The following is an 18,323-nucleotide window of genomic DNA, read 5'->3' on the forward strand; positions in this document are numbered from 1 at the left end:
ATGAGGAGAGATTGGGTCGATTGGGCTTATACTCGCTGGAGTTTAGAAGAATGAGAGGGGATCTCATTGAAACTTATAAAATTCTGACATGACGAGACAGACTCGATGCAGGATGTTCCTGATGGCCAGTGGGTCCAGAACCAGGGGTCACAGTCTAAGGACAGAAATGAGGAGGAATTTCTTCACCCAGAGAGTGGTGAACCTGTGGAATTCTCTACCACAGAAGGCAGTAGAGGCCAATTCATTAAGTATATTCAAGAAGGAGTTGGATATAATTCTTAAGGCTAAAGGGATCAAGGGATATGGGGAGAAGGCAGGGACCGGGTACTGAATTTGGATGATCAGCCATGATCTCATTGAATGGCGGAGCAGGCTCGAGGGGCCGAATGGCCTACTCCTGCTCCTATCTTCTATGTTTCTATAACTCCAGTCCCACTCTTACTCCACTCCCCCCGACTCCAGTCCCCCTCCCCCCCGACTCCAGAATCACTCCCCCCGACTCTCCAGAACCACTCCCGACTCTCCAGTCCCCCTCCCCCCCGACTCCAGTCCCCCTCCCCCCCGACTCTCCAGAACCACTCCCCCCGACTCCAGTCCCCCTCCCCCCCGACTCCAGAACCACTCCCCCCGACTCTCCAGAACCACTCCCCCCCGACTCCAGTCCCCCTCCCCCCCGACTCCAGAACCACTCCCCCCGACTCTCCAGGACCACTCCCACCGACTCTCCAGGACCACTCCCCCCGACTCCAGTCCCCCTCCCCCCCGACTCCAGAATCACTCCCCCCGACTCTCCAGAACCACTCCCGACTCTCCAGTCCCCCTCCCCCCCGACTCTCCAGAACCACTCCCCCCGACTCCAGTCCCCCTCCCCCCCGACTCCAGAACCACTCCCCCCGACTCTCCAGGACCACTCCCACCGACTCTCCAGGACCACTCCCCCCGACTCCAGTCCCCCTCCCCCCCGACTCCAGAACCACTCCCCCCGACTCCAGTCCCCCTCCCCCCCGACTCCAGAACCACTCCCCCCGACTCCCCAGAACCACTCCCCCCGACTCCCCAGAACCACTCCCCCCGACTCCCCAGAACCACTCCCCCCGACTCCCCAGAACCACTCCCCCCGACTCCCCAGAACCACTCCCCCCGACTCCCCAGAACCACTCCCCCCGACTCCCCAGAACCACTCCCCCCGACTCCCCAGAACCACTCCCCCCGACTCTCCAGAACCACTCCCCCCGACTCCCCAGAACCACTCCCCCCGACTCCAGAACCACTCCCCCCCGACTCCCCAGAACCACTCCCCCCGACTCCCCAGAACCACTCCCCCCGACTCCCCAGAACCACTCCCCCCGACTCCCCAGAACCACTCCCCCCGACTCCCCAGAACCACTCCCCCCGACTCCCCAGAACCACTCCCCCCGACTCCCCAGAACCACTCCCCCCGACTCCCCAGAACCACTCCCCCCGACTCCCCAGAACCACTCCCCCCGACTCTCCAGAACCACGCCCCCCGACTCTCCAGAACCACGCCCCCCGACTCCCCAGAACCACTCCCCCCGACTCTCCAGAACCACTCCCCCCGACTCCCCAGAACCACTCCCCCCGACTCCCCAGAACCACTCCCCCCGACTCTCCAGAACCACTCCCCCCGACTCTCCAGAACCACTCCCCCCGACTCTCCAGAACCACACCTGCACTGGTCCGTGAGAGTCCAGTCCCACACGACATGAAGTGTGCCGCTCAGCCCAGCACCATTTTGAGCGATCTGGGGACTGGTGTTAACTGCGACCTTGCCTTCGCCACACATCCCAATGAGTATTAAACGAAGTCCAGCAATAGCTCACGCTGGGATGGTGACGAGACTGGCCTGTCTGCTCCAGATCAAAGGCCGAATTAAACCCCAGTCAGTTGCACTCAGGCGGAAGTTGGTGTAAAGGTGAGCGGTCACCACACACCATTCAAATCTGGGTTTACTTATGTACGCCGACGACACCCAGCTCTACCTCACTACCTCCTCTCTCGACCCCTCTGCGGTCTCTAAATTGTCAGACTGCTTGTCCGACATACATTTCTGGGTGAGCAGAAATTTTCTCCAATGAAATATTGGGAAAACCAAAGCCATTGTTTTCGCTCCCGCCACAACCTCCGTTCCCAGCCACCGACTCCATCCCTCTCCCGAACATCTGTCTGAGGCTGAACCACACTGTTTGCAACTTGGTGTCACATTTGACCCGGAAATGAGCTTCCGACCACATATCCGCAGCATAACGAAGACCGCCTACTTCCACCGCCCGTCTCTGCCCCTTGCGTCAGCTCATCCGCTGCTGAAACCCTCATCCATGCCTACATTGGCTCCTGGTTAAGCAGCGCCTCAACTTCTAAATTCTCATCCTTGTTTTCAAATCCCTCCACGGCCTCGCCCCTTCCTATCTCTGTAATCTCCTCAAGCCTCACAACCCCCCTCCCCTCTCCGAGATATCTGCTCTCCTCTAATTCTGCCCTCCTGAGCATCCCTGATTATAATTGCTCCACCATTGGTGGCCGTGCCTTCAGCTGCCCAGGATCTAAGCTCTGGAATTCCCTGCCTAAACCTCTCCACCTCTCTTTCCTCCTTTAAGATGCTCCTTAAAACCTACCTCTTTGGTCACCTGCCCTAATTTCTCCTTACGTGGCCTTGGGACGTTTTATTATGTTAAAGGTGCTATATAAATACAAGCTGTTGTTGTTGTTATTTAGGTGACACATTGGCTCAGAGAGGAAACATGTTAAGAAACAGTCGATAAATAATTCACAGAATGATAAAGTTTAATGTGATCTGGGAGTCAGAAATACCCAAGATCAGGAGCATGTACAGCCTGTGAAAGTCAATCAGAGAAGGGAACGAAAATTAATCCAATGTTTAACAACACGGGAAAATGGAACACCTTTAAAGATATAATGCTGAGCATGCAGGATCGAGACAGTACCCAAAACAGGGAACCCGACCTGACCCGGCCTTACCAACCCGACCCCGCACCGACCCGGCCTTACCGACCCAATCTGACCCCGCACCGACCCGGCCTGGCCTTACCGACCCGATCTGACCTTACCGACCCAATCTGACCCCGCACCGACCTGACCCGGCCTTACCAACCTGACCCTGCACCGACCCGACCCCGCACCGGCCTGACCCACCTGACCCTGCACCGACCCGACCTGAACCCGCACTGACCCAACCTGGCCTTACCGACCCGATCTGACCCGGCCTTACCAACCTGACCCTGCATCGACCTGACCTGACCCCGCACCAACCCGACCCGGCCCTGCACCGACCTAATCTGACCCCGCACCGACCTGACCCGGCCTTACTGACCCGACCCTGCACCGGCACAGACCTAATCTGACCCCGCACCGACCTGACCCGGCCATACCAACCCGACCTTGCACCGACCCGGCCTGACCCCGCACCAACCCAACCCTACTGACCCGACCCTGCCTGACCCCGCACCGACCCGACCCTATTGACCCGACCCTGCACCGACTCGGTCTGATCCCGCACCGACCTTACCAACCCGACCCTACCGACCCGACCTGATCCCGCACCAACCTGACCTTACCTTACCGACCTTGCACCGACCCAGCCTGACCCTGCACTGACTTGGTCTGATCCCGCACCGACCTGACCTTACCGACCTGACCCCGCACCGACCCGACCGGCTCCACCCAGCCTGGCAGGGAGAAAGGGCCCTCTGGGATGAGTACAAAAAAATTGCAGAAACATATTACAAGATTAGAGACAGACCTGGACAAAAAAAAGGAAAACTGCTGAGGCGAAGGACCAGAGTAAAAAATATTCTGTTGTTATAACAGCAAGAGGTCAGAGAACAGGCAGAAACCATAAAAGATACAAATGGGCTTGAAACTGAGGGTGAGCACAATATAGTAAATATTCTGAATGATTACATCCTGCAATTATTCACAATAGACACGGGTAACATGCCCTCTCGAGGTGAAGATCTCGAGGGAAGCCTGGCGGACCCGGTGGAATAGCTTGTTTGTAACAGGCCTGGAACTCGAGCCCTGCCACCAACAGCTGAGCTCAGCTGAAGAAGTGGTGCCACGGGAGGTTGGATCAGGCGATTCCTGGACAGGGACTTCAGCTCCAGAAAATACCCCCCACACCCAGAGCTAATCAGGAGTTTCAAGTATGAAATAAATGGTCAAAAACTCTCAGCCCGCTTTTCTCCCACCTCTCCTGGAGGTGCTGTGACTGGAGCATCCTCGGCGCACGATGAATGGGAGATAGACTAGCTCACAGTGGGGGCTGTGGAGGGCATCACGGGTGAATCTGGTCTAATCCTGACCCACACATATTCCAGTGGCTCATGTCCCTCTCCCTCCGCAGGGCGCTGAGGCCAGTTTTAGTGCCCCTCGCGCCCTGGCTAACTCAGCATTGAGCCGGTCAGTGTGGCTCAGTAACTCAGCACAGACTGGGGTTGAACACGAGGCCTCATGGGCCGTATCGCTTCCCAGCACACTGAGCCGGGGGAGTGCTTTTGAGCGGAGTCAGGGTCACGGGTGCAGCACAAGATGTGTTGAATCCATTACAATCCCAGACAGTCCCAGCTGCCGAGAGGGCAGAGCTCCCCCGACACAGGCTGCTAACGCAGTGCCAGGTGCAGCCCAGGCTCCAGCTTGTGGGAGGTATCATTCAACACAGTCTCACTCCAAGAGATCTGTGACCACGGGTTCCTCTCCCCGAGGTATCGCAGACAGAAAGATTGCAAATTCTATCCACAAGCGACATTAAACCCTGGTGATTTCCGCAGTTCTGGTGACAGTTGGATTCAATCACTCACGTTCGCCAACTTAGAATTCCTCTAACTGAGGCTTGTAACGATTCTGTTGAGAAGTGAAATACAAGAGACAGCGGGACAGTCCCAGGGTTTAGCTGCCATTCAGCTCCTGTCTGTGACTGAGAGCTGAGGAATCGCGGACATCGAGGGCGGGAGTGTCGATGGACCCAGAGTTTCCCAGCAGCTCACCCTGCGGCCAGGGTCAGAGGGGGTGCTGCCCGATCTTGTACTGGACTCCGGCCAGGGTCAGAGGGGGTGCTGCCCGGTCTTGTACTGGACTCCGGCCAGGGTCAGAGGGGGTGCTGCCCGATCTTGTACTGGACTCCGGCCAGGGTCAGAGGGGGTGCTGCCCGATCTTCTACTGGACTCCGGCCAGGGTCAGAGGGGGTGCTGCCCGATCTTGTACTGGACTCCGGCCAGGGTCAGAGGGGGTGCTGCCCGATCTTCTACTGGACTCCGGCCAGGGTCAGAGGGGGTGCTGCCCGATCTTGTACTGGACTCCGGCCAGGGTCAGAGGGGGTGCTGCCCGATCTTGTACTGGACTCCGGCCAGGGTCAGAGGGGGTGCTGCCCGATCTTGTACTGGACTCCGGCCAGGGTCAGAGGGGGTGCTGCCCGATCTTGTACTGGACTCCGGCCAGGGTCAGAGAGGGTGCTGCCCGATCTTCTACTGCACTCCGGCCACGGTCTGTTCACAGTGGTCCACTGTCCAGAGTCGGTAGAACTCCAAGAAGTCGACGTAGGGCTCGACTCGGCCATCCTGGTCGGGCTGGAGGGTTTGAGGGAGCCGGTGGCGGTGGAACAGGTGGCCGTGCCCATCACCCGAGCTGGAGCTGCTGCTGTGTGTGTGAGTGTTGGTCGACTGCAGCGTCGCTGTCGGACTTTGACTGGAAAGAAACCAGAAGATTAACAGCGTGTGTTTTGCAGGGTTAGTCACATCCCTACACTTCTAATAGAACCGTTAATCATTGAATGGTGCAGCACAGACGGAGCCATTTGGCCCATCGTGCCTGTGCCGGCTCTTCGGTGGAGCTCTCCAATTAGTCCCTCTCTTTCCCCATGGCCCTGCAAATTTCTCCCCTTCAAGTATTTACCCATCTCCCCCTTTTGAAAGTATTCCCACCACTCCCGCAGGCAGTGCATTCCAGATCATAACTCGCTGTGTAAAATAATGTTTCCTTATGTCACCGCTGGTCCATTTGAGGAAAACTGACGCCCCCACCACCCACCGACTCACCTGACCCAACCCCCCCGCCCCCGCCAGAGAGATACCCCACCCAGGGCAGGAACACCTGTCAGATGCACCACCTGGGCAGGAGATGTGTATGTAGGCACCAGGAATGGATGAGCTGCCCAGATACGAGGGGGAATGGGGTGTGGACCCTATAACATTACAATCACCTACATTACAACAGCGACAACACTTCAAAAGTACTTCATCGTCTGTAAAGTGCTTTGGGACGTCCGGTGGTCGTGTATAACAGGGATCGAAGCAGACGGTGAGTTAATGTAACCCCCATCACTCCACTCAAACACCGAGGGATCCCACTGCCTCCCTCAGGCCCATCACCCTCCTGCACTCTCGCCACCTACCTGTTGGTGAGCGTCGGTGTGGTCTCATCCCCTGTTGAGTTGCTATGGTTACCATTCATCATCTGATTCTGGGATGGCATCACCAGGGAGAGCGTGACGCTGGTTTTTCCCAGTGTTCCTTGCGTGCTGGTGTAAGGAACAGAGACTGGGTAGATTCGACCCCCTGGAACACAGCGGTCAAGACTGATGTAACCGAGATAAACACTTGGTCTCCCCAATGTAGAGGAGACCGCATCGTGAGCAGCGAATACAGTATACTAGATTGAAAGAAGTATAAGGAAATCGCTGTTTCACCTGGAAGGGGTGTTTGGGGCCCTGGACGGTGGGAAGGGAGGAGGTATAAGAACAGGTGTTGCATCTCCTGCGCTTGCATGGGAAGGTGCCGGGCGAAGGGGAGGGGGTGATTGAGGAGTGGACCAGGGTGTCGCGGAGACAGCGGTCCCTTCGGAATGCTGAAGGGGGAGGTGAGGGGAAGATATGTTTGGTGGTGGGATCACGCTGGTGGTGGCAGAAATGGTGGAGGATGATCCGTTGAATGTGGAGGCTGGTGGGGTGAAAGGTGAGAAGGGGAACCCTAGCGTGGTTCCGGGAGGGAGGGGAAGGGGTGAGAGCAGAAGTGCGGGAAATAAAACGGACACGGTCAAGGACCATGTCAACCACGGTAGAGGGGAATCCTGAGGAAAAAGGAAGACATACTGGAAGCACTGGTATGAACATCTCCGTTCAGTCTGTAAGGGTGACCCCGAGCTTCCGGTCGCCTGTCACTTTAATTCTCCGCTCCACTCCCACTCTGACCGCTCCGCCCTCGGCCTCTCTCACTGTTCCAGTGAAGCTCAGCGTAAGCTCGAGGAACAGCACCTCATCTTTCGATCGGGCACTTTACAGCCACCCGGACTCAACATCGAGTTCAACAATTTCAGTCTATTAATTGGCCCCTGTATTTCTTGTTTTTCTCTTACTTCCTCACATGGTAGCTGTTAATGTTGCTGCCATCATCATCCACACCTCATCTAGGGCCATCTTTTGTTTCTTAATTAGTCCCATTACCTCTCCTTTTGCCTCGCACCATCATCCCTTTTGTCTCTCAATCTCTCCTGCCCTCCATCCTATCACAGACCTTCCCTTTGTTCTTTCCTCCCTGCCCCGCTCCAAAATCTCTCCTCTCGAACCTTTTCCAGTTCTGACGAAGGGTTCGACCCGAAACGTTGACTCGGCTTCTCTCTCCCCGATGCTGCCTGACCTGCTGAGTGTTTCCAGCACTTACTGTTGTTATTTTGTTTACATCTTATTTGTCTTGTCACGATGGGCTCCTAACACTTGGCATTGAAAGGCAACATGCAGCTGCGCCACAGAGCAAGCGGTCCCACTTCAGGTCCCTGTGCTACGCTGTATCCACGTTGAGTATTGCTCTCCACTGAGGCAGCACCAGGTCTCCTCTCCCCCACCCCCAGCTCAGGAGGGGGGAAATCAGCCATTGGTGAGGCAGCTGATCATCCAGGGACTCAGCTCATGGGGCTATAAGGTGAGGACAAATCAGGCTGGGGTATGATGCCCCCACAGGTGAATAGCCTGCAGACACACTCAGTCCAGTCTCAAACATGAAAACGGCGACTTGGGGGTCTGGAGGAGGGGCAGCACCTGTGGAATGCAGACCAGCAAGTGTCAGCATCTTCAGATTTAATCATTCCTTGATCGCATGTACACTGGAAGTCAAACAACTTTGTGGGATCAGACTGGCAGTTCCTGAAACCAGTGGCAACAGGTATCAGTTGATATTCCCCGTACAGGGGGAAGTGATCCAGCCAGTGGCATCGGAACTGGGCAAGGTCATTAACACTGGGCCTCTATAACCCCTGTTCACCCAGCGATATCGGAACTGACCAAGGACATTAACACTGGGCTTCTATAACCCCTGTTCACCCAGCGATATCGGAACTGACCAAGGTCATTAACACCGGGCCTCTATAACCCCTGTTCACCCAGCGATATCGGAACTGACCAAGGACATTAACACTGAGCCTCTATAACCCCTGTTCACCCAGCCACTGGCATCAGAACTGACCAAGGTCATTAACACCAGGCCTCTATAACCCCTGTTCACCCAGCGATATCGGAACTGACCAAGGACATTAACACTGAGCCTCTATAACCCCTGTTCACCCAGCCACTGGCATCAGAACTGACCAAGGTCATTAACACCAGGCCTCTATAACCCCTGTTCACCCAGCGATATCGGGACTGACCAAGGACATTAACACTGGGCCTCTATAACCCCTGTTCACCCAGCGATATCGGGACTGACCAAGGTCATTAACACCGGGCCTCTATAACCCCTGTTCACCCAGCGATATTGGAACTGACCAAGGACATTAACACTGAGCCTCTATAACCCCTCTTCACCCAGCGATATCGGGACTGACCAAGGACATTAACACTGGGCCTCTATAACCCCTGTTCACCCAGCGATATTGGAACTGACCAAGGACATTAACACTGAGCCTCTATAACCCCTGTTCACCCAGCGATATCGGAACTGACCAAGGACATTAACACCGGGCCTCTATAACCCCTGTTCACCCAGCGATATCGGGACTGACCAAGGACATTAACACTGGGCCTCTATAACCCCTGTTCACCCAGCGATATTGGAACTGACCAAGGACATCAACACTGAGCCTCTATAACCCCTGTTCACCCAGCGATATCGGAACTGACCAAGGACATTAACACTGAGCCTCTATAACCCCTGTTCACCCAGCGATATCGGAACTGACCAAGGTCATTAACGCTGGGCCTCTATAACCCCTGTTCACCCAGCGATATCGGAACTGACCAAGGACATTAACACTGAGCCTCTATAACCCCTGTTCACCCAGCGATATCGGACCTGACCAAGGAAATTAACACTGAGCCTCTATAACCCCCGTTCACCCAGCGATATCGGAACTGGCCAAGGACATTAACACTGAGCCTCTATAACCCCTGTTCACCCAGCGATATCGGGACTGACCAAGGTCATTAACACTGGGCCTCTATAACCCCTGTTCACCCAGCGATATCGGAACTGACCAAGGACATGAACACTGAGCCTCTATAACCCCTGTTCACCCAGCGATATTGGAACTGACCAAGGACATTAACACTGAGCCTCTATAACCCCTGTTCACCCAGCGATATCGGAACTGACCAAGGACATTAACACTGGGCCTCTATAACCCCCGTTCACCCAGCGATATCGGAACTGGCCAAGGACATTAACACTGGGCCTCTATAACTCCGGCAGCTAGAGTGTCAGAATACAATTTAGTTAAACCTCAGTGAGACTGTAATTGGGGCCCACGAGGACAGCAGCTGAAGATGGTGCCAGCACTACCATCCATGCCAACCTCGGGTATACCAGAAGTGGCACAGCCCCCCAGTAACACAGCGAGTGCCAGCAGTGGCCCAGGCCCAAAACTGGCAGCCCTCCAAATCACCGGGCAGCTGAAGGGACAGAATTAAATCACAATCACCCGAAACCCTGCGGTTCCTCTTCTGTATGTGCCGACTCACAGGATCGGGGTCAGCGACTGGCCGGGATAATGCAGACGTTGCTCAGCCAATACTGGGGGAGTTCAAGGTCTCACCTACCTTGGGTCGGGCTGGCGGATGTTTGGCTCATCTCCCCCAGAGGGTAGTTGAAGTTTCGTACTAGTAGGGTCATGTCTTCATGTTTGTCGCAAAACTTTGACCTTTCACCTCCACTGACGAAGGTGTCACGATGTATCCGTCGAACACGGTCGACCACAGCCTGGGCCACAGCGTCCAGTGTGGTCTGCAGGGCAAACTCCGTCGCTACCATAGCGGCAATCTCCTGCAGAGGGAGACAGCGACCGCACGTCAGCAGACACAATACTCACCCCAGGGAGTCAGTGAGCGAGGAAGTCACACCCCCCCCACCGCACAGTGTACAGACCCCGCCCACCCCAGTGTTCAGACACCCCCGCCCCCGGTGTTCAGTCCACACCGCCTCCTCACCTGGTTGGCTTGTCCTGGACCATGAGCAGCCTCCAGGGCCTTGTACAATCCATCTGTCATCAGCACCAGGAACCCCGTCACCCCATCCAGTGACTGTCCCCCGTGAATCTCCGGCTCTGCAATGATCGGCTTCGTTTTGGAAGCACTTGAAAGAGAAATAGAACTCAGATTATTGTATCGGTAATCACAACACAGTCAGTACTGGGACTGGGTTCACCAGGAACAGCGGGGTCAGGACTGGGTGCACCAGGAACAGCGGGGTCAGGACCGGGTACACCAGGAACAGCGGGGTCAGGACCAGGTACACCAGGAACAGCGGGGTCAGTACCGGGTACACCAGGAACAGCACGGTCAGTACCGGGTACACCAGGAACAGCGGGGTCAGGACCGGGTACACCAGGAACAGTACGGTCAGTACCGGGTACACCAGGAACAGCGGGGTCAGGACCGGGTACACCAGGAACAGTACAGTCAGTACCGGGTATACCAGGAACAGCACGGTCAGTACTGGATACACCAGGAACAGCACGGTCAGTACCAGGTACACCAGGAACAACACGGTCAGTACTGGGTACACCAGGAACAGCGGGGTCAGTACCGGGTACACCAGGAACAGCACGGTCAGCACTGGGTACACCAGGAACAGCGGGGTCAGTGCCGGGTACACCAGGAACAGCACGGTCAGTACCGGGTACACCAGGAACAGCACGGTCAGTACCGGGTACACCAGGAACAGCACGGTCAGTACCGGGTACACCAGGAACAGCACGGTCAGTACCGGGTACACCAGGAACAGCGGGGTCAGTACCGGGTACACCAGGAACAGCGGGGTCAGTACCGGGTACACCAGGAACAACACGGTCAGTACTGGGTACACCAGGAACAACACGGTCAGTACTGGGTACACCAGGAACAGCACAGTCAGTACCGGGTACACCAGGAACAGCGGGGTCAGTACCGGGTACACCAGGAACAGCACGGTCAATACCGGGTACACCAGGAACAGCACGGTCAGTACTGGGTACACCAGGAACAGCACGGTCAGTACCGGGTACACCAGGAACAGCGGGGTCAGTACCGGGTACACCAGGAACAACACGGTCAGTACTGGGTACACCAGGAACAGCACAGTCAGTACCGGGTACACCAGGAACAACACGGTCAGTACCGGGTACACCAGGAACAACACGGTCAGTACTGGGTACACCAGGAACAGCAGTCAGTACCGGGTACACCAGGAACAGCGGGGTCAGTACTGGGTACACCAGGAACAGCACGGTCAGTACCGGGTACACCAGGAACAGCGGGGTCAGTACTGGGTACACCAGGAACAACACGGTCAGTACCGGGTACACCAGGAACAGCGGGGTCAGTACTGGGTACACCTGTGAAGCGCCTTGTGAGGTTTCACTACATTTAAGGTGTTGTGGGCTGGTGAGGTTACAGAGATGGAGGGGTGAGGCCATGGAGGGATTGGAAAACAAGCATGAGAATTGTAAAAGCAAGGAGTTGCCGACGTAGGTCAGCGAGCACAGGCTGATGGGTGAACAGGACTCGGTGCGAGTTAGGGCACGGGAAGCCCAGTTTACAGGATGGGTTGAAGGTCACGGTGGGTGGCTGGCCAGGAAAGCGTTGGAATAATCGAGGCTGGGCAAGGCTCTCATGATCTGCTAAATCCAAGACTGCCATAAAAATAGTGCTTCCTTACCTCAGCATTTCCACATCGCTGAAACAATATTTCATTCTGTAATCACCAATCCTGCGACTGCTGTCGTGACCTCCAATAACCCCAATTTGTTTTATTTTTGCTGCATCTAGACCTAGTGGAAAAGCACAAGGCAACAAATCAAACATCTATCACACTGACCAGTGAGTCTCCAGCACTGGGACAGGGTCACACTGACCAGTGAGTCTCCAGCACTGGGACAGAGTCACACTGACCAGTGAGTCTCCAGCACTGGGACAGAGTCACACTGACCAGTGAGTCTCCAGCACTGGGACAGAGTCACACTGACCAGTGAGTCTCCAGCACTGGGACAGAGTCACACTGACCAGTGAGTCTCCAGCACTGGGACAGAGTCACACTGACCAGTGAGTCTCCAGCACTGGGACAGGGTCACACTGACCAGTGAGTCTCCAGCACTGGGACAGAGTCACACTGACCAGTGAGTCTCCAGCACTGGGACAGAGTCACACTGACCAGTGAGTCTCCAGCACTGGGACAGGGTCACACTGACCAGTGAGTCTCCAGCACTGGGACAGAGTCACACTGACCAGTGAGTCTCCAGCACTGGGACAGAGTCACACTGACCAGTGAGTCTCCAGCACTGGGACAGAGTCACACTGACCAGTGAGTCTCCAGCACTGGGACAGGGTCACACTGACCAGTGAGTCTCCAGCACTGGGACAGGGTCACACTGACCAGTGAGTCTCCAGCACTGGGACAGAGTCACACTGACCAGTGAGTCTCCAGCACTGGGACAGAGTCACACTGACCAGTGAGTCTCCAGCACTGGGACAGGGTCACACTGACCAGTGAGTCTCCAGCACTGGGACAGAGTCACACTGACCAGTGAGTCTCCAGCACTGGGACAGAGTCACACTGACCAGTGAGTCTCCAGCACTGGGACAGAGTCACACTGACCAGTGAGTCTCCAGCACTGGGACAGGGTCACACTGACCAGTGAGTCTCCAGCACTGGGACAGAGTCACACTGACCAGTGAGTCTCCAGCACTGGGACAGAGTCACACTGACCAGTGAGTCTCCAGCACTGGGACAGAGTCACACTGACCAGTGAGTCTCCAGCACTGGGACAGAGTCACACTGACCAGTGAGTCTCCAGCACTGGGACAGGGTCACACTGACCAGTGAGTCTCCAGCACTGGGACAGAGTCACACTGACCAGTGAGTCTCCAGCACTGGGACAGAGTCACACTGACCAGTGAGTCTCCAGCACTGGGACAGAGTCACACTGACCAGTGAGTCTCCAGCACTGGGACAGAGTCACACTGACCAGTGAGTCTCCAGCACTGGGACAGAGTCACACTGACCAGTGAGTCTCCAGCGCTGGGACAGGGTCACACTGACCAGTGAGTCTCCAGCACTGGGACAGAGTCACACTGACCAGTGAGTCTCCAGCACTGGGACAGAGTCACACTGACCAATGAGTCTCCAGCACTGGGACAGAGTCACACTGACCAGTGAGTCTCCAGCACTGGGACAGAGTCACACTGACCAGTGAGTCTCCAGCACTGGGACAGAGTCACACTGACCAGTGAGTCTCCAGCACTGGGACAGAGTCACACTGACCAGTGAGTCTCCAGCACTGGGACAGAGTCACACTGACCAGTGAGTCTCCAGCACTGGGACAGAGTCACACACTGACCAGTGAGTCTCCAGCACTGGGACAGGGTCACACTGACCAGTGAGTCTCCAGCACTGGGACAGAGTCACACTGACCAGTGAGTCTCCCGCACTGGGACAGAGTCACACTGACCAATGAGTCTCCAGCACTGGGACAGAGTCACACTGACCAGTGAGTCTCCAGCACTGGGACAGGGTCACACTGACCAGTGAGTCTCCAGCACTGGGACAGAGTCACACTGACCAATGAGTCTCCAGCACTGGGACAGGGTCACACTGACCAGTGAGTCTCCAGCACTGGGACAGGGTCACACTGACCAGTGAGTCTCCAGCACTGGGACAGAGTCACACGCTGACCAGTGAGTCTCCAGCACTGGGACAGAGTCACACTGACCAGTGAGTCTCCAGCACTGGGACAGAGTCACACTGACCAGTGAGTCTCCAGCACTGGGACAGAGTCACACTGACCAGTGAGTCTCCAGCACTGGGACAGGGTCACACTGACCAGTGAGTCTCCAGCACTGGGACAGAGTCACACTGACCAGTGAGTCTCCAGCACTGGGACAGAGTCACACTGACCAGTGAGTCTCCAGCACTGGGACAGAGTCACACTGACCAGTGAGTCTCCAGCGCTGGGACAGAGTCACACTGACCAGTGAGTCTCCAGCACTGGGACAGAGTCACACTGACCAGTGAGTCTCCAGCGCTGGGACAGGGTCACACTGACCAGTGAGTCTCCAGCACTGGGACAGAGTCACACTGACCAGTGAGTCTCCAGCACTGGGACAGAGTCACACTGACCAATGAGTCTCCAGCACTGGGACAGAGTCACACTGACCAGTGAGTCTCCAGCACTGGGACAGGGTCACACTGACCAGTGAGTCTCCAGCACTGGGACAGAGTCACACTGACCAGTGAGTCTCCCGCACTGGGACAGAGTCACACTGACCAATGAGTCTCCAGCACTGGGACAGAGTCACACTGACCAGTGAGTCTCCAGCACTGGGACAGGGTCACACTGACCAGTGAGTCTCCAGCACTGGGACAGAGTCACACTGACCAATGAGTCTCCAGCACTGGGACAGGGTCACACTGACCAGTGAGTCTCCAGCACTGGGACAGGGTCACACTGACCAGTGAGTCTCCAGCACTGGGACAGAGTCACACGCTGACCAGTGAGTCTCCAGCACTGGGACAGAGTCACACTGACCAGTGAGTCTCCAGCACTGGGACAGGGTCACACACTGACCAGTGAGTCTCCAGCACTGGGACAGAGTCACACTGACCAGTGAGTCTCCAGCACTGGGACAGGGTCACACACTGACCAGTGAGTCTCCAGCACTGGGACAGAGTCACACTGACCAGTGAGTCTCCAGCACTGGGACAGGGTCACACTGACCAGTGAGTCTCCAGCACTGGGACAGGGTCACACACTGACCAGTGAGTCTCCAGCACTGGGACAGAGTCACACTGACCAGTGAGTCTCCAGCACTGGGACAGGGTCACACACTGACCAGTGAGTCTCCAGCACTGGGACAGAGTCACACTGACCAGTGAGTCTCCAGCACTGGGACAGGGTCACACTGGCCAGTGAGTCTCCAGCACTGGGACAGAGTCACACTGACCAGTGAGTCTCCAGCACTGGGACAGAGTCACACTGACCAGTGAGTCTCCAGCACTGGGACAGAGTCACACTGACCAGTGAGTCTCCAGCACTGGGACAGTCACACTGACCAGTGAGTCTCCAGCACTGGGACAGGGTCACACTGACCAGTGAGTCTCCAGCACTGGGACAGAGTCACACTGACCAGTGAGTCTCCAGCACTGGGAGTTACGAGAGCGTGAATATAGTTGTTAAATATACTGTAGCTTCATTTTAATTGACGATTGTGCCCCCGAAGAAATGGAAGATTTAAGGAAGCTTTTGTGTTTCATAAAGAGTGTTAGGTTGTATAGTTTTGGTGGTTCAAAACATGTGGTAAGGCTTTATTTTGACTGCAATTTACATTATACTACTGCTCAAAGAGAGAAACTTCAAAGGGAAAGATTCCAGCCCAGTCAGAAACATCTGCAGCCTCCATGAGCCGAGGGCTGAGCGAGGCACCGACACCCCTTTCCTCCTGCTGGCTTTAGCAGGACTTTATTTACAGTCCCGGAGTCAAGACAAGAGCCCGAGCGTTGATCAGAGAATGTGCACCCACTCAAAGCCGCCTCACGCCATGAAGGGCTTCCTCATGCCGCAGATTCAACCAGAGAATTATAAAAAGATGGTCCCCGCCACCTTGAATTGCAGCAGACACCAGCCGCCGGGTTATAAAGCAGACCTACAGATGGGTTAAGTCCCTGGGACACGTCCCTTTACGAGACCATTCGGCAGAGCTGCCCCCACCCCCGGCCCCTGTACGAGAGTCTGAGCCCCACGTGTTCACTGGACATCCACTCACCGGAGGCCTGGGCCAGGCCACCGTCACTCACCGGAGGCCTGGGCCAGGCCACCGTCACTCACCGGAGGAGGCCTGGGCCAGGCCACCGTCACTCACCGGAGGCCTGGGCCAGGCCACCGTCACTCACCGGAGGAGGCCTGGGCCAGGCCACCGTCACTCACCGGAGGCCTGGGCCAGGCCACCGTCACTCACCGGAGGAGGCCTGGGCCAGGCCACCGTCACTCACCGGAGGAGGCCTGGGCCAGGCCACCGTCACTCACCGGAGGCCTGGGCCAGGCCACCGTCACTCACCGGAGGCCTGGGCCAGGCCACCGTCACTCACCGGAGGCCTGGGCCAGGCCACTGTCACTCACCCAGCTGCGACAGGCGGAAGAGCTCGTCCTCGTTGTCCGTCGTGTGGTCGATGCTGACCTGAGTCACCTGGAGCTGCCCGTCCGCGGTGGATTTACACAGCAATGCCCGGCTGGTGCCTGCCAACAGCAACAGGGCAGCAGTCACAACCCGCACATCACATCGCTTCAACACTTGGCACTGGATCCCAGCTTTGGGGGGGGGGGGGGGGGGGGAGGAGAGACGGGTAGGGGGCCCTCGGAGGGCGCCAGGGGGCACGGTCTGCCGGCGGAGCGGGCAGGGTACCCGGGGGGGGGGGGGGGGGCACGGAACACAGCTGGCCTTCTGGTGGGGCGGAATGGTGCGGCACACAGCGATTTGTAGAACGCTGCCTCCTGAACCCACACCCGGTACAGAGCAGGCCACTTACACAGTTCAACAGTACTGGCAGTGCTGAGCCCAGGAAGACCAGCACATGTGGCACAGGTTCCCAAGAGAGGCAGCAAACAAGCTGTGCTCCACCCCATCATAGAGACGACAAACAAGGCTCACTCCCCCTGGTTACAGGAGGTACCAGCCCCAAGGGCCCTACCTGATAGGAGGCAGAACTCTCGCTGCCTCGCTGCTGCGTACAGTAGCCTCTCGGAGAGCATCATAACGTTTAAATACTGGGGGGTGGGGGGAGGATCTGGAGTGACAGGCAGCGGTGGTTCTGGGAGTGATCGGAGCTCTGGGCTAGTGGGGCTGGAGTGATGGGCAATGCTGGGAGTGATCGGAGCTCTGGGCTAGCGGGGCTGGAGTGATCGGCAATGCTGGGAGTGATCGGAGCTCTGGGCTGGCGGGGCTGGAGTGATCAGTAATGCTGGGAGTGAGGGGAGCTCTGGGCTAGCGGGGCTGGAGTGATGAGCAATGCTGGGAGTGAGGGGAGCTCTGGGCTAGCGGGGCTGGAGTGATCAGCAATGCTGGGAGTGATCGGAGCTCTGGGCTAGCGGGGCTGGAGTGATGGGCAATGCTGGGAGTGATCGGAGCTCTGGGCTAGCGGGGCTGGAGTGATCGGCAATGCTGGGAGTGATCGGAGCTCTGGGCTGGCGGGGCTGGAGTGATCAGTAATGCTGGGAGTGATCGGAGCTCTGGGCTAGCGGGGCTGGAGTGATCGGCAATGCTGGGAGTGATCGGAGCTCTGGGCTAGCGGGGCTGGAGTGATCAGTAATGCTGGGAGTGAGGGGAGCTCTGGGCTAGCGGGGCTGGAGTGATGGGCAATGCTGGGAGTGATCGGAGCTCTGGGCTAGCGGGGCTGGAGTGATGGGCAATGCTGGGAATCCAACAGAAGAGCTGGACCATGTGGTGTTGCTGAGCACTGGGCAGTAGATTACCTATGTTGGCGATGTAGAGTTTGTTGTTGAGAATGAGAGCAACGATGGCAGTTGTTCCTCCTGCAATCTCCTGTTCAACTTTACTCAGTTTCTCCAGGAGTTTCTGGTACTGCTGCGGAAGCTGGGAGTGAGGAACACCCTGAGGGGCAAGAACGAGATACCAGTTACAACACAAACATGGACAGAGTGGCCCGGAGAGGGGCGAGGTGGAGGAGAGGGGAGGGGTGGGGAGTGGGGGTTGGGGGAGGGGCGGGGAGTGGGGGTTGGGTGAGGGAGGGGTGGGGAGTGGGGGTTAGGGGAGGGGCGGGGGTGGGGGGGTGGGGGCGGAAGGGCGGTTGGGGGAGGGGCGGGGAGCGGTTGGGGGGAGGGGC

General features: G+C 56.9%; 1 protein-coding gene across 4 annotated transcripts in view; it reads right to left on the reverse strand.

The window, feature by feature from the left end:
* Window positions 1–2,784: 2,784 nt before the first annotated feature.
* tab1 (TGF-beta activated kinase 1/MAP3K7 binding protein 1) overlaps window positions 2,785–18,323 on the reverse strand; it is a 34,326-nt gene continuing 18,787 nt past the window's right edge. For 2 of the 4 annotated variants that reach the window (XM_085969419.1, XM_085969416.1), the window contains exons 5-12: window positions 17,953–18,091; window positions 16,603–16,719; window positions 12,150–12,261; window positions 10,442–10,586; window positions 10,055–10,277; window positions 6,425–6,587; window positions 3,568–5,718; window positions 2,785–3,523 (exon numbers count right to left, since the gene is read on the reverse strand). In XM_085969419.1, the coding sequence (XP_085825545.1) occupies window positions 5,499–5,718; window positions 6,425–6,587; window positions 10,055–10,277; window positions 10,442–10,586; window positions 12,150–12,261; window positions 16,603–16,719; window positions 17,953–18,091 (1,119 nt within the window). In that variant the 3' untranslated portion in view covers window positions 2,785–3,523; window positions 3,568–5,498. Of the gene's footprint in view, window positions 5,719–6,424; window positions 6,588–10,054; window positions 10,278–10,441; window positions 10,587–12,149; window positions 12,262–16,602; window positions 16,720–17,952; window positions 18,092–18,323 lie in introns of all 4 variants that reach the window. The other 2 variants (XM_085969418.1, XM_085969417.1) reach the window with 2 other exon arrangements.

This window comes from Somniosus microcephalus, chromosome 28 (assembly GCF_052327205.1).
Source record: "Somniosus microcephalus isolate GS21.2 chromosome 28, FLI_Smic_1.0, whole genome shotgun sequence".
Taxonomy (NCBI): domain Eukaryota; kingdom Metazoa; phylum Chordata; class Chondrichthyes; order Squaliformes; family Somniosidae; genus Somniosus; species Somniosus microcephalus.